At 34.6% G+C, this 26,377-nt stretch overlaps 1 protein-coding gene across 2 annotated transcripts in view; it reads right to left on the reverse strand.

Moving 5' to 3' along the window:
* The window catches only part of LOC127877235 (myotubularin-related protein 6-like), an 83,107-nt gene that overhangs the window by 50,895 nt on the left and 5,835 nt on the right, over positions 1-26,377 (reverse strand). For both annotated transcript variants that reach the window (XM_052422919.1, XM_052422920.1), the window contains exon 2: positions 7,928-8,044. In XM_052422919.1, coding sequence (XP_052278879.1) covers positions 7,928-8,044 — 117 coding nt within the window. The remainder of the gene's footprint in view (positions 1-7,927; positions 8,045-26,377) is intronic.

The following is a 26,377-nucleotide window of genomic DNA, read 5'->3' on the forward strand; positions in this document are numbered from 1 at the left end:
GACAGGGCAAAAACAATATGTCCCCCACTACTATAGTGGGGGACATAAAAAGAATTAAATAAAACATATGAACACACAAAAACAAGCAAATGTGCTTATGCAAGGTAAATTGCCCTAAATATAAGACATAAATTATCGGTATCTAATGTTCTCAAAGCGGAAGTTAAAAAAAAAGTGGGTATAAGTAATAATAAGAATTTCACTGGAGTAAGTATTTTATAAGTTTAAGTAATTAAGTTACTCTAAGTATAACACGTTATTTTTTTGGTATGTAAGATTAAAAAAAATAAAAAAATAAGTATGTTTTAGGTTTATGTATATTCATATTAAATATCACACTGTAATATGTTTATTATAAGTTTTAACAAAAGAGCATACTTAAGGATTTAAACATAAATTGTTTATACGTATTATCCATTACATAAGAGTTAAAGAAAACACACACAATACTAGTATATTAGGTGGTAAGCCGGGTTCCCATTACCAAATATTGATAAACACAATATCAATGTCAATGTTGTATACAAACAAAAGGTAATATGGTTATTCTGTGGTATACATAAATTGTATATACGTATCTGTACTGTATTCATTACAGAAGAGTTAAAAAATACAATACAAGTACATTTGGTGGTAAGCATGGTTCTATTAACAAATATTGATAAACACAATATCAATGTTAATTTTGTTTACATAAAGATGTAATATGTTTATTCTATGCTTTAGCTATATAGCATATATAAGGAATTATTCATAAATTGAATTTACATATTTATGCTATATTCATTACACAGAAGTAAAAAAAAAAAAATTACAAGTACATTTAGTGATAAGCCGGGTTCTGATAAACAAGTATTTATGAAAACCTTACCACTGTTAGTTTTGTGAAAGTAAAAGTTTAAACATGAAAACAATACAAATACAGTTGGTGATATACAGGAGTATGTTTAACAAGTGTTGGTCAAAAGAAAAATAATATCAGTGTAAGTGTTGTAAACAACAGACACGTTAAACAATTAAGCAATACAATTACATTTTATGGTATATGGCCAAATATGAAGTTGCTATCTTCAATATTGCAAAAGTTATGGCAAATGTTAAAGTTTGACACAAACCAACAAACCAACAAACAAACCAACAAACCATTTTACAGCCCAACAGACTGGGCAAAAACAATATGTCTCCCACTATAGTGGTGGGGGACATAAAAAGTACTTTAAAATCCTTATTATTTGTGGGACATAAAGTTTTGTAATCAAGAGGTATCCATATACTACACAAGGAGAAGTACATTTACACTGGGTACTTATCAAGGAGAAGTACATTAACACTAAGTGCTTATCAAGAAGTACATTAACACTGGGTACTGGGTACTTAGCTGACACTTTCTGTAAAACACTAACATAGTAAGCTGTATCCATACTGTGAACTTTGTTTTACCCTTTTCCACTTTGATATTTTCGCACCTTTGTAGTCCCTCAGAAAATTAATTTTAATTAAAGACCTTAGGCTTTTTTACTAGATTTAAGTTTTAAAGGCTTCATTTCCAACCCTTAGATACTGATGAGCAGCAAACAGCAAAAAACTTGAACAGACTGTGAGTTCCTCGCAGGCTGTTCTGGTTTTATGCTGGTTGCAAAAGCCACATCCACTTTGCTTCTCAGTGCGAAAAGCCAGGTTAAGTGGAATAGTAAGGATTAGCCCTAATTATTTTCACCCTTCATGTTCAGTTTGTGTATTGTTTTGGGGGGAATGTTGTATTTTAAACAGCCAGCACGGGGTGGATCAAAGAAAATAAATTCAAAAATTCAATTAAAAGATGACGTCTTCTGATCAACAACTGAATGAAATAGTATCAGCTCGTTTATAACGGAGAAATAAAATCATATTTATTTGTATTTGCTTGTTTGTGGTCAACTAGGTTTACTTGTATCTAGATTTTATTATATCAATTGAAATTTGTTCAATTCATTGACAATTTACTTTCTTATGTACTACTAAAATGATGCACAGTTTTAAGTGCAAATATAAACCATACAAACTTTGTTTACATTAATTATAGCCAATGATAATAAGACCTCTAATTGGGCAGATAAATGTTAGAATCGATATGCCCATGACTTTAATTGAATAAGACTAATTGGAAATTGCAGGCTTCAAACACTATTTAATGGTCATTTGGTCCTGTTAATCCCTTTACTATCACTTCATGAAATGGACTAATTAATTGGCATGCAATAAAAAGGGCGGATGATTAATATCACCTTATAACACTGGACTAGTTAATTGGCATGTGATCAACGGGCCTGATCTCCTGCAAGTGGCTCTCTCTCCCTCACAACATTTTATTGTTGAAAGGTCTATCAAAAACATTTGCAAATGATTAACAAACCAAATTAGTTCTTGAAGTTGCTTTTTCCCAAATCAGATTCCCACAAACTTTCCTGTTCCTGTCCTTTTTTTAACCATGAAATTTCCTGCCTTCCCATATAAATGACTTTCAAAATTTTGTTCATCAAATCTTTAGACATGAAATCAATTTGAAGCAAATACTGGCAATTTCCCACAAGATTAAATGAAACTTAATTACTTCTTGGGATCTTTTCAGCTTGCTATTGATATTGAATTTTTCTTCAACCAGAACAAATGGATGCTCATGGTTCTTATATGGAAAACTTCAATCTGAGTGATATGAGCAGGTTATTATTTTATCACAATCAGTAATGCCAAGCATTACCTCAAAGTAACCATCTACTAATACAGTTTTTTACTGAGAATATACATGTTCAATATACAATCACTAAAAAGGTTGCAATCATCGATTAATTTGATACTCCTAGAAAACAGGTTTGAAGATAAGGAGCCATTGTAATTTGATACTCCTAGAAAACAGGTTTGAAGATAAGGAGCCATTGTAGAAATGGATTCATTCATCTCCACAGAATGAAGTTCATGGTTTCATGTGCATTTCAAGCCAATGAATAATCAGCTCATGATTTATGACCTGCACTAAGACCGGCGCTAAACAAGGACGGGGGCCTCTACCAACTCTCACACACCTGGGACCATACGTTAACATCGCTCGACCAGACAATAAGCGGTGTTAACGTTTCCCAACAGTAGATATTCATTCTGCTGATGAAGTCCGTAGTACACGGACAAAAGCTCCAGGTATGGCTTTCAATACTAAGTGTGTGTAAATTGACAGTCTAAAACTTATTGGAAGCTCATGATTTGTTCTTGGATGTGGTTTATGAACTTAAATTCATACAAAGTTCTTATAATGAGTTCATGGACACTTAATGCATTGATGTGGAACATTTTGGTGTGCATGCACTGTCCATGCTTAACCGTAATGAAATACAGTTCATGATTTAATCAGCATTTAATGTCTACCAGGAACTGTTCATAAACAGTCGAAATTTCCCTTGAATTGGTTTCATTAACTGTACATAAACAGTTCTTCAAATGTTTATGATCAATATTTTATGAAATGAAACGGAATTTCTAGAATTCACAAACTGTTCTTTTTGCCATGATTGCAAAATGTAGTTCAGGGATTTCATAAGAATTTGAAGCCAGGAAGGAACTGTTCATGAATAGCTTTTAAAAAGATCTTCAATTTGTATAAATAAGGTTAATGCTTAAAAAGCTCTCCAAATGTGTTCGAGTAATGCAGAACCTCTGCTATCTATAAATAGCATAGATGTTTCTGTTATATTTAGTTGTCGGTTTCATTAAACAGTTTACAGAAAAGCGTGAATGTTTCTTTTTTCTGTGAAATGTGACGCATAGACATACAAGAGACCTATAGAAGAAATTCAATGCATTTGCTTGTTTTCAGGACTAGAATGAGATGGTTATTACCTTTTTTTGGGGGGAGGGGGGGTTCCGGAAAATAGATTGAAAATAATATCAGCCAATACATGATTGGCAAGACATTAAATACTATACTTGTCTCACTCTCTGGTTACATTAGAGAATGATTTTACTCCTCCATGTCTGTTGTTAAACTGACTTGCATAATTTCAATTCATTCTTTATCACAAACAATCTCAAGCATATTTAACTCTTGTCCACCATCTAATAATTTTTCAATGAATATTTCCATCCATATATAAAGACACCTTGCATGCATGTGCTCTCTTAAGCTGCTCAATATTATAGCATTATACTTAATAATAATCATCAAATACATATGAACTTTCTATGAATTCTGTGTCTGTTTTTGTTGCCAAACAGATGTAACGTTTTTGTTGCCAAACAGATGTAACAATTGTCAGACAGACGTTATTATTCTGTCAGACACATTGTCAGACAATGTTGCTGCATGTATCGTGGTGTTGGCTTATATGTGTATCATATATTGCTTGAAACTTATCAAAAACATTATATTATCTGTAAAAGGAAAGTAACAATTATAACAGCAAAGTTTGATTTATAATATTAGTACAAAATTACATGAATGCTATGGAACATTGGATTCAAGAACAGGTCATATACTGTAATATAGTATACATAAAGTTCTTCTTGAACAGTAAATCAAGTCACTTCCAGAAAGTTCATAATTGCTTAATGAGACAATACATATATATAAAAAAATAATGAATTATTCAAGACCAATTTATTTATGAGCATGTAAAAAACTGTTCATTAACTGCTGAGCATAACTAGTTCATGAATATTCTGATTTGTTTATGAACATTTATTTCAGGCACATATCTGGAACTTAATTTATACATATAATTTTGTTGTTGCAGACTAGAAGTCGAACTAATTTCTACAGAGTTCATACTTGCTAAATCAGACATTACATTTATATAATAAAAAGTTCATTAGCTATCAAAAAACAACGAGTTCATGAACAGTTCATTACTTGTTGTGCATAACTTAGTTTATGAACTGTTTATGAACAGAAACAGAAAGTAACAAGGGCTGTTTGTAAAACATGCATGCCCCCCATATGGGCTGTCAGTTGTAGTGGCAGCCATTGTGTGAATACGTTTTTTGTCACTGTGACCTTGACCTTTGACCTAGTGACCTGAAAATCAATAGGGGTCATCTGCAAGTCATGATACATGTACGTATAAGGATTCATGATCCTAGGCCTAAGTATTCTTGAGTTATCACCCGGAAACCATTTTACTGTTTCAAGTCACTGTGACCTTGACCTTTGACCTAGTGACCTGAAAATCAATAGGGGTCATCTGCCAGTCATGATCAATGTACCTATGAAGTTTCATGATCCTAGGCAGGGGTTTTTTTTGGCCCCATTTAATAGCCGAAATTCGGCTATATTCCCAATCGCAAAAAGTATACTTTTTTCTTAACCAAATTTTCAATTTTCTAAGTATAAAAAGGGCACATAATTCTGTCAAAATGCATGCCAGAGTTATCTAACTTTGCCTGCCCAGTCCCCTCATGATAGTTAGTAAGTGTACCAAGTTTGAATGCAATAGCTTTGATACTTTATGAGAAAAGTGGACCTAAACACAAAACTTAAACAGACGCCGACGCCAAGGTGATGAGAATAGCTCTTAACTTTTTTTTCAAATGACCTTGACCTTTGACCTAGTGACCTAAAAATCAATAATGATCAATGTACCTATGAAGTTTCATGATCCTAGGCATAAGCGTTCTTGAGTTATCATCCGGAAACCATTTGACTATTTCGGGTCACCGTGACCTTGACCTTTGACCTAGTGACCTGAAAATCAATAGGGGTCATCTGCGAGTCATGATCAATGTACCTATATAGTTTAATGATCCTAGGCATAAGCGTTCTTGAGTTATCATCCCAAACCATTTTACTATTTCGGGTCACCGTGACTTTGACCTTTGACCTAGTGACCTGAAAATCTACAGGGGTCATCTGCGAGTCATGATCAATGTACGTATGAAGTTTCATGATCCTAGGCATAAGCGTTCTTGAGTTATCATCTGGAAACCATTTTACTATTTCGGGTCACCGTGACCTTGACCTTTGACCTAGTGATCTCAAAATCAATAGGGGCCATCTGCGAGTCATTATCAATGTACTTATGAAGTTTCATGATCCTAGGCCTAAGCATTCTTGAGTTATCATCCGGAAACCATCTGGTGGACGGACATACGGACATATGGACATACAGACATACTGACGGACATACGGACCGACATGTGCAAAACAATTTACCCCCTCTTCTTCTAAGGGGGGCATAAAAATATTCTCAAACATTTTATCAAAGAAATACATGAATTGCTTATGCAAAAACTGTTCCATATTTTGTATCTCATTTAGCAATTATTAATATTTCATGGATTTTTTTTAATGAATTTTAATCATATCAACTATTTATGAAAAAAACATAAATACTTCATACACTGTAATAATATATTTCACCAATGTTGTTCTCAGCAAAAACAAAACCATTAAGGATGTCTCTTTAGTCTATAAATGCAATTTTTAGACATGGCATACCCTACTTAACATTATTTTTGAATATTGCACTATTCTCCAAAATCCACTTTATTTATTTTTAGCCTTTACCCTCTTTTTGAAATTTTCCCAAAAACTAGGCCCGCCCCTACCCCAATCAAAATGTATGAAGTATATTGAGATAAGGAAAATACAAGATGGTAAAAGTATCATAAATATCTGCAGTTATTCTTCAATTTTAATTTATGACTAAGTCAGAAACACAACAATTGGAAGACTGGTGTACCACAGTTGTACCACACACAAATTGCAGTTAACACTCAATGTTATTCAGCATTATTTTACAGTGTCAATACACTAAGTACTTTACTTAGTTTTCCTGTGGGTGCTATCAACAGACTGTTTGAGAAAAACAAATAATTTCGCGATAACACATTTGAAAATCCATTACAACCCTAAAATATTGTCAACACTTGAACTGAACTGTGAATATTTTAATATCATTAAGTTAGTTTACATAACTACATATACAAATATTTTATATAATACAGTGTCAAACATTGTTTACCTTTATTTTAAAATGAAAGGCATCCTATTTCATATAAGTATATTTAAAATTCATGTTCAATTTGCTATTTGTTAACAAAATTAATCAGCAAGATGTCATAAATCAATTAAATATATATTGACAAATGAACAGAAGTCAATATATCACAAACCTTAATGATTACAAAGAATCATATTTCAAATAATGTCAACATGCAACTCAGAAAGTCAATTCCCAATAATAGTAAATATGTAGACGGCTTAAGAAGCCATGAAACAAATAGAAAGCTCTTTCAAATGAAGCACTTGGAATCAGATGATAAATTCAATTATACAAGTAAAGTTGACTTGTTTGTTTTGAATTCCATAGACCATTTATTCTTAAAAACGAAGTGTCTTAATATTGTTTCAGTTGCTTTTACAAAAACACACTCTTTTCTTCAGGTGCAATTATTTTCCATACTGAATATGTTATTGTCTCAATAATATTATCCTTTGAGATTATTAAAGGTTATCTACCTTCTGTTATAGTAAAGACCATAGTTTAATGGCAGTATATTACGTTTAAGGTTAAAGTTATTGTATAATACCATGTGGGTGCTAAACCACACATTCACTATACCATGTGGGTGTTATATAGTTTAAAACATAAATACATTTTCATTATAATGACCATACTCATTATTGATTACAAGAAACCATGAGGGCAAATTTTCTTTCTTTCCCGATGTGTCATTAACCGTTTCCCCCATAAGAAGCCAAGCGAAAATGGCTATGGCAACCAGAATAAAACCAGAACAGTCTGCGAGTAACTTGTAGTATGTTCAGGTTTTATGCTGTTTACTGCTCATCAGTAACTAAAGGTTGGAAATGAAGCCTTTAAAACTTGAATATAGTAAGAAAGGTATTTAAAGTGGTAAAGGTTTAAATGTATATGAGATGGGTTAGTCAATTCAAGCATACCCATATTTCCTTCTTGCCCGAGGAGTCCATAAATATGAGATGGGTTGCTGTAAGGTACAGGGTTCCCACTGCCGCGTTCCGGGAAGAGAAACGTTCCAGCAGCTTGACATTCTCTACCTGCAAATATACATAACATTATGTATGATTATGCAGGTGTTTTTGGTTTTTATTTCTTGGGATGGAGTGCTTTGCATTATATTGGAATAAAAAAAGCTCTTTTTACATTTTGAGAAATTTTCATACCAAGAAAATGAAAAATTGTGGGACACAAGAGATTTGTACCATATATAACAGCATTACGCAATAAAGGAAATGTTTTCAAAGCAAGAAAATGACCTGCATAAGTTTCATTAACTTGGCTAAAGTTAACTTTTCAGTTATTGCAGGATGCAGATTTTAGATTTTATTTTTTTTAAATTGGCGGGGGGGGGGGGGGGTATAGACTATAAATATTTTTTTATCTAATGACACAAAGATTGCTGAAAAGCTAAAATCATTACTTTTAATTTTGTCCAACATATAGGCCAGCTGGGCAATAAAATAATGCTAAAGTAAAAGCAATTTTCATTGCCATTTATCAACGGAACATATAAAATTGTTAGACGTCTCGAACTCCCTATATGTACTTTCCATCATAACTAATCTTCTCATGAAATGGTTATGTCTTCGTTAACAATTCTCAAGCAAACATCTAGAGGGCCATATATCCTGAGAAATAATAGCACCACAAAATAATGAAATGATTCATTGATTTAATCATTCAGGAAATAAAACAGTCCATCAAGAAACTGCCATTGCATATGACTTCATCAGAAATGTGTCACTGGACAACAATCCAATTTTCTTGCATGCCCTGAAGAATTACCAGATTTTTCTATTTTTCATCAAATTATTAGCGACTGGACGTATGTCAGGTTTTCCCTAAGATCAATATTAAATGAAATGTTGTTGTTGTTTTTTATCTCTGTTCAAACTCCGAAATATGGTAAGCATTACCTGTTTGAATATCATTACAGTTGTCTTACATCTAAAAAACTTGAGTTGTAACTATTAACCAATATTCTATATAACAGAAAAGTATTTTTGTTGCAGATAAAACTAATAAAAGAAATGTGAAAAAAATTAAAATATGGAAAAAATTACCCATACAATTTACATAAACAATAGAATTTCTGTCCATCAAATCTATAACAAAATGAACTGCCTGTACAACGAAGATAGACAATTAGGATCTCCACATTTGACAAGCCAAAATATTTCATCCCAACTTTGGCCACAATACAGTCATTGCACTGTTTCTATTCTGGCAAATTCATATTGGTTGCAGTGTACCTGCCGACATCCTTCAGGACAAATCTCTTTTAATTTGTCTTTAAAACAAAAAGCACATTGTTTGTTCATAATATGGACTGTTACCGCAAATTGAATTTCAAGGCACACTATATTGATTGTCCGGCTTTACCATACAATTTGAAGAAAGAGTATTAACCCATTTATGCCTAGCGGACTCTAACATCCTTCTAAATTGGATCAATTTATTTTCAAAATTAGGGATGTCTAGTATATTGATTTCTATATTTAGAATATTTCTTACAAAAATTCCTTTAAGCATCATGCGGCGTCTCATCTGGGTCTACGCTGTTTGCCAAGGCCTTTTTTCTATACACTAGGCATAAATGGGTTAATCAACAACACTTTTGCCCCCACCACAATTACTTGGACAAAGGCAAATCAACCAGTCAGTAAAACAGGACCAAAAAATCATCTTTATACATGTTTCCTAGATTTTGGCTACATATGACTGTTTCAAAATAGGCCTAAAGTTCTCAGAAGTGTTCACAAGTTTTTCTTTAAAATGACCCAGTGACCTAATCTTTAGACACTTTGTGACCTAGTTCCAAATTTGTCTGTTTAATGAAGATAAAGAAATACATGTAGCCTCTAGAGTTTTCACAAGCTTTTTGTTTTAATTTGACCTATAGTGACTTAGTTGTAATCCTACATAACCAAGTTATGGCCAAGAATTCCTAAGGTTTCAAACTTGGCTGAGATTGTATGGGCACAAATGTTTTAACCAAGCTTCATAAAGATGGAGCAATAAATGAGGCCTGTACAGTGTTCACAGGGTAAATGTTCACCACGCCCTATGATGGAGCAATAAATGAGGCCTGTACAGTGTTCACAGGGTAAATGTTCACCACGCCCTATGATGGAGCAATAAATGAGGCCTGTACAGTGTTCACAGGGTAAATGTTCACCACGCCCTATGATGGAGCAATAAATGAGGCCTGTACAGTGTTCACAGGGTAAATGTTCACCACGCCCTACTGTACAGTGTTCACAGGGTAAATGTTCACCACGCCCTATGATGGAGCAATAAATGAGGCCTGTACAGTGTTCACAGGGTAAATGTTCACCACGCCCTATGATGGAGCAATAAATGAGGCCTGTACAGTGTTCACAGGGTAAATGTTCACCACGCCCTATGATGGAGCAATAAATGAGGCCTGTACAGTGTTCACAGGGTAAATGTTCACCACGCCCTATGATGGAGCAATAAATGAGGCCTGTACAGTGTTCACAGGGTAAATGTTCACCACGCCCTATGCACGAAGAACAGCAGACAAAAGTAGACCACAAATGCCCACCATAAGCACATTGGGCTAAAAACATAGCAGATGGTTTCTATGGAAAACAGACTATTTGGTTCCGAGAATACTAACCAGCCAACATAACTAGACCCTAATCTAATATCACAACTCTTCTAGTGAAAAATTTACTCGAAACAACACACCATCCTTTGGTGGCTGATTAAATCTTGTTTTTTTCATGTCCCTACAGACCTTGGCCTGATCCCATATGTCTCCACATTTGGCTTAAAGATGTTCAATAATAACAGTATCTTCTTGTTAGCAATAGAAACAAATTTATGGTAAATGCCATTAAATAGTGGGAGACAAATTTCATATTGGATTTCTAGTTTGCCAAAGTGGCCAGGACAACCTCTAAATATTGTAAATGTTTGTCTGATATTTATGAAAACTCATGGCTATAAAAAAAAAACACACATATACAGCAATTGTTTTCCTTCTGTATAAAGTACCCGTACAAGGCACTTTCCCAATTAAGATAATTTACAAAAGTCCAGATTGCGGTAAAAAAATTTCCAAAAGGAAGGAAAGTTGTGCCAATTTGGTTCCAAAAGGCATTTTCTGCAAGTGAACAAACAAAATAGTCTATAAAACTGTTCATTTCAAGCAAAAATGCATGCAAAAGAATATTTAAATGGGTTTGTGAAATTTAATATCAAGAATTTTAAAAGACCCAAAATTCCTCATCTGATGTGAATTTTCCCAATCTCAGGTTTTTTTTCCAAATTTGCACGGTACTGGTAATTTTCCCAATTGGGGAAAACATTGCTGATATTTATTTTGTAAATTTTTACATACTTAACCTAACCTTTGGAATGTGGAAAAAATGTCATATAAATTGGTATATATTGCTAATACATAATATCAAAGATTTCCAGCTCAAAAAACACAAACAGACACTGAAAATTTACAAACATTACCAAGTTATATATCTTAAATCAAAATAATAAGTGTTTCAAACAGTACATGACTGTAATTTGCTTAAAGAAATTAGCAAGAAACTTTCCAGATACAATTAAGAACAAAATGATGGAACCAAAATGTTACATCCGATTACTTAATCAAATTAGATGAACACTTAAATCTATCCATACAGACATAAAAGGAGAGATTACCATTATAAAGTGCATGTAAACGCAATAATTTCCTAGTAAATCTTGCCTGGAATCACTCTAGGGCATTGTAACTGCACATTAACCATCATTAGCCATTATTTATATGTCTTCCAATACCAATTTGAACAGCTTATGTACAGCCAAGCTGGCATGAAATGGTCCAAACCCTCCTTTAATCTTACATAGATTTTAGCAAAAAATGTTTTGACGTTATCTACAGTAATTCTGCAAAATGTGTTTGAACATTATATAACATGGTTATATTCATGTTTTTATTACAGGTTTTTTTTTCCTTCTTTGTGACCCGACGAAAAACGGCCCTTTCCCCTCGGATTTTTTTTCCCCTCAGCAGGTAAATTTTCCCCCCATTTTTTTTTTTAAAACTTTAAATACATAAGTTAACCTGATCCAGTGTAGAAAATAGAACATATTGCATAATTAAATTATCTGTTGCCTTGAATTTGTTTTAAAAACAGTAAAATATGTTAAATTGATTATTTAAGACTTTCCTTATTTTCACCAAAATCCGGCGTTTTGTGTTTTTTCCCCCAAAAATCCAGCATTTCACGCTATTTCTTTCCCCTAAAAAAGGCCAGGCCCTTTCCCCAAAATCAGATAAAAAACCCTATATTATTTCTGATTTCAGTTACCCACTGGGCACAAAGAAACCGGCCTTAAGCATTTAACTTTGCTTAAAATTATAATTGTAACTAGAAATGGCGCAGCAGAGGCTGACGCGTATCCCCACGCCGCATGTTTGACCCAGGGGGGCCCCAGGGTTGGTAATGGGGCCATGCATAGTTGAGATTGACCGTATTGTCAAAAGAGAAGTTCAGTATCAATTAGAAGTGAATCGGTGTAGAAATGAGGAAGTTAAGTAAAAGGCAATTTTGGGTGGGTGTGGCCTATGTGGGCTGGGCACCCCAGGGTTGGTAAATGGGGCTATGCATAGTTGAGATTGACCATATTGTCATAAGAATAGTTCAGTATTAATTAGAAGTGAATCGGTGTAGAAATGAAGAAATTATAGTAAAAGGCAATTTTGTGTGGGTGTGGCCTATGTGGGCGGGGTGCCCCAGGGTTGGTAATTGGGCCATGCATATTTGAGATTGACCGTATTGTCATAAGAGAAGTTCAGTATCAATTAGAAAAGAATCGGTGTAGAAATGAAGAAGTTATAGTAAAAGGCAATTTTGGGTGGGTGTGGCCAATGTGGGTGGGGCGCCTCAGGGTTGGTAATGGGGCCATGCATTGTTGAGATTGACCGTATTGTCATGCATAGTTGAGATTGACCGTATTGTCATAAGAGAATTTCAGTATCAATTTGAAGTGAATCGGTGTAGAAATGAAGAAATTATAGTTAAAGGCAATTTTGGATGGGTGTGGTCTATGTGGGCGGGCGCCCCAGGGTTGGTAATGGGGCCATGCATAGTTGAGATTGACCGTATTGTCATAAGAAAGGTTCAGTATCAATTTGAAGTAAATCGGTGCAGATATGAAGAAGTTAATGTAAAATAACATAAAAAATGAGTGAAAATCTCTGGCCCGGCCCCACCCCAACCCCCATAACTTTTGACCCAGGGGTCAGATCAAAATTCCAAATAGTGCAGGGTCGCACATATGCTCATCACTACCAAGTGTGTAAGTTTCAAGGTTCTAGTGCTTATAGTGTAGGAGGAGATAGTGGCCAGGACGGACAGACAGACAGACAGACGGACAGAGGAAATGAACACAATAATTATTGTTGTTGTTTTTCTATAATACCATTGAGAACAGAACAATTAAATGGAATGCGTTTGCTAAATCATTCAGTTCCATAGTATCATTAAATAAACAATAAAAAGACAAACTTAGCCCAGCACTCGCCTTTCCTACAACTCCATGCAGCAAATATTCATGAAAACTAGACCAATCAAATAATTAACAGCACCAAGCCTTGGTGAAACAAATGTGGCATTCATATATTCATAAAAACATTAATCACTGGTTTTCACAGGACGAGATCCATTTGAATTTCTCACCAAGGAAAATGTTGCTACATTCTATGAATAACAAGTAACAGAATGTTGCTCCATAAACTTGTCGCTTTTGTACAATGAATATGTTTATTTCATATTATAATACATGTAATACCAAATATACATGATTTTCAGTATTTTGGCAGTATGGATATTTATAAATAAAAATATTTTACAAAACAATTAAATGTGTGGGCACCATATTTTTTACTCAGCAATACAATAATTCATATTTTCAGAATATAAATTACGGTAAAATTTAGTGCTTCAATGATTTAGTATTGTCATATTATTCTAAAAGAATGCGTAGCAAAAACAACAACATTGGCAACAATAATATGGACTTATTTCTGACAGAACAATTCTTAGATGATGAATAACTGCATGTTAAAAACACAACACTTATTATACAGAAAATTAGAGAAAAACAGCAAGAATGATAACAATACTCAACAAGAAACCGTGGGAGACGGGTGATGCTCCCCAAAGGTTTTTTTTGTCACACTATATATTCACATAAAAGGAAACGTCTTTAGGGCACAGTAGTTGGGGGGACAAGAATTTTTTTATAGAAAATTTCAAAGGGCCATAACTCTGTGAAAAATCATCCGACCAGAACCCGCTGATAATATGCACATCTCCTCTTGGTAGTGAAGCTTCCCATAAAGTTTCATTGAATTTCGGTCATTAGTTGCTGAGAAATAGCCCAGACAAGAATTGCACTATATGTACAGTAAATGGAAAATTTCAAAAATTTCAAAGGGCCATAACTGTGAAAAATCATCCGACCGGAACCCGCTGATAATATGCACATCTCTTGGTAGTGAAGCTTCCCATAAAGTTTCATTGAACTGGTCATTAGTTGCTGAGAAATAGCCCGGACAAAAATTTTGCACGAACGGACACACAGACGGACGGACGAAGCGGCGACTATATGCTCTCCCCAAAATAAATTTTGGGAAAGCATAATAAGTGTGTTAATTATGTTAGTATTGCCACCCCATCCTTTAGGAAACAAAACAAGCCAAGAGTCTTGTGTTCTATGTGTCATTGATCTACCCACCTGGATATCCCTCCACTCAGTTCAGCAGCAACGAAGGTCATGAATAACTAATTGTATACTCTCATTAGATATTTAAATTGATTTTAAATTACTTTTTTACCACATTTACTGTTATTGTGAATTTAGAAACTTGATACCGGTATGTGTTGTGTGAAAACACAGTAAATAATATAGAAATTCAAACCATTTGTTTTTTGTAAAAACACCAACTGCATGCACTCAAAACATAAATTCATACTATAATCTACACTTATTAAGGGTAGAGCGTGAAACTATCTGCTGAATGTGCTTACCATTCCTATATAAGATACAAAAGTTTTGCTAAACTCTCAAAATTCGACTGTGTTTAATTAACAAAAACATGAGGACAGATCTTATTTGCCTTTCTGTCAAACTTTGTCCAAAGATATTTCTCCAAAGACTTGAAATAAATTGATTGAATTTTGCATCATATAAACTTCTGTTACCTTTTTACAAACAGGGGAATAAATAGAGGTGGACATGCCGAAAACAGTTATGAGAAATTTAATATAATTATGTGACATCACTCAGATGATTGCAGGGGTCTGGCTGATGAATGCCATTGTCCCAGCTTGCAACACATTTTTGAAAGTGGCAACAATTTTTCAAAGTGGTGAATTTCAATATTGACACTATAATTGTAGACTGTGCCAATCTTTATAGCAAGAAATCAGGTCTTGTACATAACTGGAGCATTTTAAGTCACCAGATTGCGTATAAACAATCCCCTGTATCATTGATTGTTATCAATCACTAATTGCCCCTTGGTTCATTGATTTAAAGAACAGCTTCAACATTTCTTGCTGTATTATTGTACAAAATATTAAGTAAAATTACTTCTAAGAGAAGATTAATTCATCTGAATCAAATAACTCAATCTCACAAACTTGGCGATGTATTTTTTTACATTAAGCATATTAAATGCATATTAGCAAGTTTGATGTAACAACCTCTTTCAAAATATGCTAAAATTGACTACAATAATTATTAACATGTTTGTTTGATTGCAACAATATTGAGAAAAATATTTGAGTGAAATAAGGTAAATTTTGATAATATACCTGCTTGTTTAAGCGATTATTTTCACGTAGGAAATGGATATCCAGACGGTTCCCGAATTCCTTCACAATTTGAAAACCGGAGTCCAGCTTGTGCTGGGTCCATTCCAGAATGTTCATGAGACTGTCAACTGATGTGCTATGTGACATACCATTCATAGACCCTTCCTGATCACTCATAAGCCTTGGCGTTCTAAACATCAGAGACCAGATGATTCCTTGAAATTTTCCATGAAATTACCAGTTTGTATGAAACTCTTAGAGGTTTATATTCAGAAATTTCCAATTTGTTATCTTTGCTTACGAAATTTGCATCTGATATCTCGGATTTTAAATAAAAAGTTCAAACAAATGTTATAATATTCCAGTAAAAGTATGCAGATTGTATTCACAATAAATCACCTACTTAAAGTATTTCTTATCTATTTTCATTCATCTTATCATAAGCTATAAAATGTATAAAACAAACTTTACTTAAGATATTCATAATTTTTGCAATATATATTTTGCATATCATTTATTATCCATTAGTTCATGGTAAATAATAACTGAAACAATAACATTGATCTGTGTGCCATGTATAAACTCACTTATCACAATATCAATTTATCAATTCCCTGAAGTTTAACATTTTCACTAAACTTAAATTGCGTATAATAATAACACTAGCTTAAAACTTTTCCAACGGTTTATACAGTTCCGATAGCACAATTGTTGCAATAAGAAAATTATAAAGCAAAACTACCCCCTGTTCATGTACACATCTCCTTTGTAGTTCAGCTAAGCAATATATTCCAACAATACATCTCCATAAATATTTCAAAAGACTTTCCGAGCTGATAAAGCAGGTATACACTTATTAACACAAGCTTGATTCTAACTTTCATGGAATTATCTATGAGACACACGTGCTATGTAATCCCATGATGTCATGATCGTCCATAATGCTTGATATTGCAAAACTAATCAAGACTCAAGACTTGCAGCATGATTACAAATCACGGCTTAGAACCATAGACTGAACAGTAACAAGAAAATTCTGACAGCATCATGTTATGTATGTATCCAAAATCAATTGCTGTCCAATACTATCAGGCACCAAGATATTCACAACCTATGCTATGGCTAACATACCATAAAATATGTATTAAAAAGTATCTAAAATCCATTTTTGCCCACCATGAAAGTAAGTCTGAAGGCTTCGTTTCTGAAGGTATTAGGAAATTAAAATCAAACACAATTCAACCTCATAGCAAACCAACTTGGCAATTTCCGTTTGAAAAGAAAGCACATGCCACATTTGAGATATCCCCTATATTTTATTTTATCTTCTTATTTCTTTTTATAGGTGTTTGGATTTTATGTTTTATCATGAGTAAAATATCTATGCATTGTATATATATTTTTAGCCATACATGCCATAATTTTTCAGACCAATTCCGGGACATTGAGTTAAATTGTCCGGGACTTTTGCCGATTTTCCGGGACATGTATAAAATGTAGCGATATTTATAGACACATGCATTTTTGGTACGTTTTTTTGTTTCGCATCGTTAATTGCATAAGTTCGAAAGCCTATCCGAAGTACACTTAATCTATTAACGTCAAATTAAACATTACTACTTCCGTTACTAGATACAAGCCACGTGTTTTCAGTGTAAGCGTTCTAAACATAGATGGTGACGTCACTGCGTTATTGTTATTAAGACCGGTGTGTAACGCGTAGTTGTTCATACGCCATTATTCATTAATAACATTTATAAATACAAAGTTTTGACATGGCGAACGCAATTCAAATTCACTTATTATTTTTAACGTTATGTTTACTAGGGGTTTAGAACAAGACAATAATAAACCTAGTGAGGATGACGTTTTTAAATGCTTACTTTTTTACTCAACTTCTTTGTCGGTTAAACGTGCAAACATAAACTGCTTTTAATTTTTTACTCAGCGATGTTGGACTTCAGATGTGTGAACAACTATCCTTTGCCCTTACGCAGCGGGAAATAATGACGTAGTAGATTAAAGTCAATTAACAACCACATTAAACAATGCCGCCTTTTCGGTGTGACCGCGAACGTGAGACAATCGATATGATAACAGGACCCCTGTTAATTGATCGATTTTGACACGTAGCGTAGTCTGCCTATTCGGGTAGGCATTGTCATGGAGACGCTGCAGATATACACAGATTCGAGGTGCAGTTAAGCCCTAGATAAGGTACATGTATATATGGATTTTGTAAATTCCGGGACATTTGACAGATTTCCGGGACAGCGGGACAAGTTCTTCATTTCCGGGACTGTCCCGGACAATCCGGGACGTATGGCATGTATGTTTTAGCTTTCATAAAACTAAATGTATTAAATTAAATATGACTTATCGATCAAAAATCTTACTCCTCCTACATATACATTTTATCAAGCATGAATGGTGCAAACTGGGAGTGCATTAAATGTTTGGTTTCCGAAATTTAATACATTTAGCCTTTTTTAAAGTTTTAATTGGAATTTTCCTTCACGTTATTAAATTGGGAAGCGTCCAGCCCATTTTTGGAATAGTTCTGAGGGTCATGGGGAACATTTTACAGAAAGCCCTTTTATAAAGGAAAAAAGTGCTGTATCTATTATATTTGCAATCAATTTTGGTATGTTAGATAATATTTGCTAAATTAACTTTAAATTAACGAAAAAAAATCTTTAGAAAGAATTATTAATACCTATCTAGTCCAAAACGCCCCATTTACCAATACTTTCTGCCTTCGCAATTTGCACTAAGAAAACCTTGTATATATATTCTGCTGCTTTTCCCTTTGGACATTAAACAAAATTGATTTTCCAACACATGTCAATTATATTTAAACATGGAGCTTAAAGCATGTGCATAAAGTGTCGTCCCAGAATAGCCTGTGCAGTTCCCTGGATTCTCGCTAAAGAAACTTCATTGAACCAAATATACCATGAAAGTGGAACGTGCATGTCGTCCCTTATCGGCCATTGCGGACTACACAGGCTAATCTGGGACAACACTTGAAGCACACACATTACAACCTGACAACACCTGTCGCACACACATTACAACCTGACAACACTTGACGCACACACATTACAACCTGACAACACTTGAGGAACACACATTACAACCTGACAACACTTGAGGCACACACATTACAACCTGACAACACTTGAGGCACACACATTACAACCTGACAACACTTGAGACACACACATAACAACCTGACAACACTTGACGCACACACATTACAACCTGACATCACTTGAGGCACACACATTACAACCTGACAACAATTGAGTCACACACATTACAACCTGACAACACTTGACGCACACACATTACAACCTGACAACACTTGAGGCACACACATTACAACCTGACAACACTTGAGGCACACACATTACAACCTGACAACACTTGACGCACACACATTACAACCTGACAACACTTGAGGCACACACATTACAACCTGACAACACTTGAGGCAAACACATTACAACCTGACAACACTTGAGGCACACACATTACAACCGGACAACACTTGACACACACACATTACAACCTGACAACACTTGACACACACACATTACAACCTGACAACACTTGACACACACACATTACAACCTGACAACACTTGAGGCACACACATTACAACCTGACAACACTTGACGCACACACATTACAACCTGACAACACTTGAGGCACACACATTACAACCTGACAACACTTGACACACACAAATTACAACCTGACAACACTTGACGCACACACATTACAACCTGACAACACTTGACGCACACACATTACAACCTGACAACACTTGACGCACACACATTACAACCTGACAACACTTGACGCACACACATTACAACCGACAACACTTGAGGCACACACATTACAACCTGACAACACTTGACACACACACATTACAACCTGACAACACTTGACACACACACATTACAACCTGACAACACTTGACGCACACACATTACAACCTGACAACACTTGAGGCACACACATTACAACCTGACAACACTTGACGCACACACATTACAACCTGACAACACTTGAGGCACACACATTACAACCTGACAACACTTGACACACACACATTACAACCTGACAACACTTGACGCACACACATTACAGCCTGACAACACTTGACGCACACACATTACAACCTGAAAACACTTGACGCACACACATTACAACCTGACAACACTTGAGGCACACACATTACAACCTGACAACACTTGAGGCACACACATTACAACCTGACAACACTTGATGCACACACATTACAACCTGACAACACTTGATGCACACACATTACAACCTGACAACACTTGATGCACACACATTACAACCTGACAACACTTGACGCACACACATTACAACCTGACAACACTTGACGCACACACATTACAACCCGTTTTCCCAGAGCGAGGCTAATTTACACTAGTCCCCTATCATTATACAATTATCACACTTGGACATCATATGCAGCCAATTGTAGAAATCTGGATAACTTTTATCCATTTCTTTTGGTTATTTTCAATTTTATGATCTCTTTTTTGGTAAGCGATTGTATAAACAAACAGATATAAAAACAGGTGCATGTTTTTGTTACATTTTGGCTAAGATCTAGCCAATGTATTTGACTTCTGTTATTTTTATTTGAAAAAAATTTTTTTTTTTGATAAGCTTAAGTTATTCATATTTATACCTGCATATGTTTTGTGGTTTAAGCTTTACAAAACAGCACATGCAGTTTGTTTGTGATTATCTTAAGTGCTCATGGCTGTGTTTGTGATTTTAGTTGATTCGACCTAATGCTTCTACAATAGCTGGGCAGGAGTTTTGTACTCGAATCGAGTTCTTTGGTACATTGTCAGACGAATGCCTGCACTTTTTTATACATGTTAACTATTTACTATTTTCTCAGTTGGATTTTCAAGTGGATTGACAATTTTATTTGTATAGTAACCTTTATGATGATGATATAGCTGGTTAAGTGAATTATGACAAACATGATGATTATGGCAACGATAATAATCATAATGATTACAATAGATGCTGTTGTTATTGGTGTTAGTTATGGTGAAAGAAATAGATCTACTATAGTTTTACATGTACTTCTTAATTTATATTACACATATGTTTTTTTACTTGTACCTGCAACTACATAAACATCATTCAGTGCAGAATACAAAATGCTAGTCAAATTGTTATTGCATCACAATAACAACTTCAGGATTAATTACAGAACAACAACTTTCTGGAATTGGAAAACAGCTAGACCTGCAGAGCACATCCTCCATCATTACAGTAACAGATAGCCACAGTAATTGCAACCATTATAGTCTATTTATCTGAAAACAAATGAAATGTGGAAATAACACAACCCACGCATATGTAAGGGAATAAAATTAGACTGATCAATTAGAGGATGGACTTATAGTTAGTGTTATCAGAGGAATGTCATGGAAAATGGTTCCTATGCAGTATGAGGCCAGCCTAGCTCAAAATAACCAGCGCAACCATGCAGTCAGGTTAGGTGCAACCCTAATGCTATAACCTCATGAAAGGTTTGGCAGTCTTATTAGCGGACAGTGTTGCTCCTGGACCTAAACTGGCGGTTTATGGGATACAATCTATTTTCGCATGACGTGGGTCACAAGGGCTTTGAATAGATCAAACTGAATTATTTGGGTAATAACATTAGCTATAAAGTTAAACAAATGCAACATTACTGTGTTATTTCTTTTTATCTTAATTTAATATGAGGTGATGAAATCATGTATTTTAAGTGCACATATGGTTTTGAGTAAAATGTAATTGTAAACATGTAAGTATGTAAATGCACATCCCTACAGCCAATGCAATCACTTCTGCATGGTCCATGCCCATCCATACAGCCAATGCAATCACTTCTGCATGCCCATGCCCATCCATACAGCCAATGCAATCACTTCAGCATGTTCCTGCCCATCCACACAGCCAATGAAATCACTTGGGCATGCTCATGCCCATCCATACAGTCAATGTACTGTGAAACCATTTAATTTCGTCAGCACGAAATTTCGTCCTTTTTATAAAAAATGACTATTTCGTCAGCACTTTAATTCGTCCATTTCTGGTTTTGAAAAAAAAGCGTCTGATTTGTTTGTAATGTTTGTAATACATGTAATACGCGTTTGCAAAAAATCGTGCTGGGTAAAGAGGGGTGACACTTGGTAGTCACTTGCAGGAGGTGGGCCTTGTTTGGCATATGCCAATTAACAAGTCTGTTATTTCAGGTGATAGTAACTGTCCCTTATTATTTTATGTCATTGACACTATCTTTGTTATGATTAGCGGATAAGTGCGACTGAATAACCGTTAACGAGTGTTTTAAACAATGAAGCCAATTGCCAATTAGTCTTTTTCCATTACAATCACGGTCAAACTGATAACAATTTTACCTTTATCGGCGCCAATTAGAGAAGGTGCGAACATTATGGGTTATAATTAGCGTAAGTGTTTTTTTTCTGAATGGAACGCTGCATTTATTGATAAACAACAGTATTAAATCTAGAAAAAAATGTTTTTGTTATAAAAAAAACAGAGGTACGGGTTTTTATGTATATGTACAAAAAATAGTAGATGCAGTAAAAACCAAACAACCAAACACAAATCAATATGTTCCATCCATACAGCCAATTCAATCACTTTAGCATGTTCATGCCCATCCATACAGCCAATGCAATCTCTTCTGTATGTTCATGCCCATACATACAGCCAATCAAATCACTTCTGTATGTTCATGCCTATTCATACAGGCAATGCAATCACTTCCGTATGTTCATGCCCATCCATACAGCTAATGCAATCATTTCTGCATGTTGATGTTCATCCATACAGCCAATGCAATAACTAACTTATGTTCATGCCCTTCCCTAGAGCCAATCCAATCATTTGTAATACATTGCCCCAGATAATTACTTGGGAAATAGGGTTTCCACCCATCGATTTTGAAAAAAAGGGTGATTTCATTCTTGAAATAGGGTGAAATGATTTATAATAATGCATACCATTAAATCATTGCTGCTTTACTTTTGTTGAAGCTGCACACTTGTATTGATTCAATAAAACTGTAAACTATCATAATTAACTTTAATAAACTAAGTTTCATAACATCTTCAATCCTTGAAACTGTTCTTAAAATAAACTTTAAACTTAAAAAAATAGATAACACAAATTATTCTGCACTTATTGGCTCTTGCTTTCTTGGTTCGAAAAAGTTTGCAATCGACTGATGTTTTGGCGCAACAATCGCGGACGTCTTTCAACCTCTCTTAAATATTTTGATTTCGTATCCTAATAGAAACTGAAGTACAGACACTTTACAAATACATGCACAATGAGCGACGAATTATGTCAGGTTGAAAACGCATGTATGTCTTCGTCACTTATTTGGTCAGACGCTTTATTTAACTGTGAAATCTAGTCCGCAGAGCGTTTTAATAATTTTGACTGCTCCGTTATCCGTGCGCTTGCTGAATGAAAGTTTCGCCGTTTTATGATAATAATTCCAAAGTTAAGAGAAAATTCCCAAAACAAGCAAAGCATTTTCGATCGAAGCTATTGCATCGTACGCATCAAATATTACGAATTTGCGTAAAGTCAAATTGGTTGCATTTTCAATACGCATGATATTGTATTTCTTTGCAGTTTTAAAACATTTTAATAGGGTGAAAGACGCAGATACGCAGCTTATCTGGGGCACTGGTAATAGCCTTAATATAGGCTCAAACAAGAATGACAACAAATACCTTAAATATGCCATGATCAATAGTCAGGGTCATTAGCAAACTATTTTAAAACCCAATAAACAGCTTTACATCAAATAATGGCATCAAATGTTGTCGTGGCAACTAAAGAGTAATTTGCATGATTTGTGTCAGTATGGAAGTAATTAGTAATGCTCAGAGGAATTTAATGGTGCCATCATTGTAATGGGTAACATGGCATCATCACATTAACTCTGGTTGATAAAGGATAAAGAGCTGGGTCCTTAAAGGTCAGTTAAATTTAACTAAGGCAACTTACAGGCAAAGTTTAACTCTCTATTGTATTCTTTAACATAATAAGGAGATAAGCACATTTGTATTGACTGATTTAATTACTCGCCTTATATCGCAGGAAAATAGGACTATAGACAGACCCACTGACAAAGAATCTTGCATATAAGAACTATAGAACAGGGATTCAAGAATTCAGTGATGCACTAAGACTATTAATACAGAGAGAAAAAAAATGCAGTTACGAATGTCTTCAAAATTTTCAAATGGTAGCATTTAAGATAGAAGCACGACACTTTTTATTTACAAAATATATTTAATAATAATTTAACAAAAATGTTCATGACATACACATAATTGATATTCAGGGAATATTTGCATAGCCCGTAAAACACTTTTCAAGCCAAAATCAACCTGCGTTCTTATTATCGGATGTGGCATTAAACAACAAGATCTACTAGACCCAAGATTACTTTAGTATGTGCAGGTTTCGTCAATAAATAGCATCCAAAATAACTATTCAATCTCGTATTAAAGTCTTTAGCATGGACATGATCCCAATCAAGCAAGTTAATCAGAACAGCTATTGATTTAGACTGGCTACGAGAAACAGCATACAGGTCAATCAACTTGACAGCCATCATAGTATTCAATTGAAAAGCCACGTCCCCCATTTAGAATGAACATGGCTTAGTCTGCCATTCGTCTAATAAGCCCATGGCTACAAATAAGGAAATTTTGCTACAGAAACTTCCATTTGGTTATGAGTTCTTATTCAGAATAAACCATAAAATATAAAAAAATATAATAAAATGTACGTTTGGCTTCAAAAAGTTTGGAGCCAGGAGGAATCCTGGAATGATTCAATTCTTTAAGCATTAATTTTCATGACATGTATTTCTACCGGTACTTGTCTCAAATTCTGAAAACTAGTTTTTTGTGTGTGTGTGTTTTTTTCCTAACTATGAAACTGTATATCATTCTTCTAGATACATGTACATGTATTATGCTTTCAAAGCTTTGGAAACTTCAAAGTGCACAGTAAACAAGAAGTGCTCACCTGAGACCTGAAGAAACTTAAAATTTACAGCTTTAAGAAGGAAGCAGTTCAACAATATCACAGGTTTGACTGTCGGCCCTCAGACAAAACCCGTTTAAATGATATAGCAATCATAGAAAAACTGCACCACCCCTAGTCGTTCATGTTTTTGAACAGACTGAAACCATTTTCAAACAGACACATTTGTAAAACAAATCTTTTGAGCCAGTTTCAAGATATTACTTCTAAACTGTTCACAAACTTTCACTCAAGTCATTGTCATTGTCAATTAACTTGAGAAATAAACAAAACAGCAATTGCATAACCTAAGATGGCAATTGCCACAATATAAAACTGGCAGAACTCATATTTATTCTTTATTAGTATGTAACAGCTTTTGAACAGTCAAGGGAGGTAACAATAATGCACAAAATGCAATGACAACGAATTTGTTAATGCTTTTTGCTGTTTCCACACTAATGTCAATATTCATAATAATCTGTGTGCAATTGTCGTTACAACATATCCATAGAACTTGCCTGAATAAAGCAACACCAAAACAATATACATTGAGATTCACAGAGAACACCTTGGTTGCTACTTTGAAAATACACTCAATAACACAAAACTTAATAAATTAAAAAAAAAACATCAAGCAATCATACAATGTTCTTTTTGTGTGCATATTGGTAATAACTTATGTCATTAATGTGTTTGTCATAAACACAATGCCCCTTATTGCGCCACTTTGAAGTAATATATTTGACCTTTGACCTTAAAGGATGACCTTGACCTTTCACCACTCAATATGTATAGCCCCATAAGATACACATGCATGTATATCATGCAAATATCAAGTTGCTATCTTCAATATTGAAAAAGTTATGGCAAATGTTAAAGTTTTTGGACGGACACTACAGACTGACAGATGGAGTGACGGACAGTTTAACTGCTCTATGCCGACCTACCGGGGGCATAAAAACAAGGGCTGCAAAGGGTACCCGAAATATCCGATGATATCGGATCCAACTTCAGATTCGCGGGTAGGGATCCACCCCTGGATATTTCGGTTCCGAATATTTATTTTCATAGTTGTATGTAACCTAGCTTTCACAAGAATTGTTTTTTATACAGACTGGTTCTGTTTAATAGATAAAAGATATGTATAATAGTCGATATTTATTAACGCGTGACAGTCAAATAGCAGATCATTCGAGATCCTTCAGCTTTTATTGCATCATGGAGGATTTACACATTACACATGCAACTTCTAATGGCAATAAGTAAGTTTTCAATCCTTATTGTCTTTCTGAGTTGTATTAAAAACTTTCTGAGTTGTATAAAAAACAACGGTAGTGGATCCAATGTGGCTGGAACATTATTCAGGTAAATTATCCATAATTTTGC

This window comes from Dreissena polymorpha, chromosome 4 (assembly GCF_020536995.1).
Source record: "Dreissena polymorpha isolate Duluth1 chromosome 4, UMN_Dpol_1.0, whole genome shotgun sequence".
In the NCBI taxonomy this organism is placed as follows: domain Eukaryota; kingdom Metazoa; phylum Mollusca; class Bivalvia; order Myida; family Dreissenidae; genus Dreissena; species Dreissena polymorpha.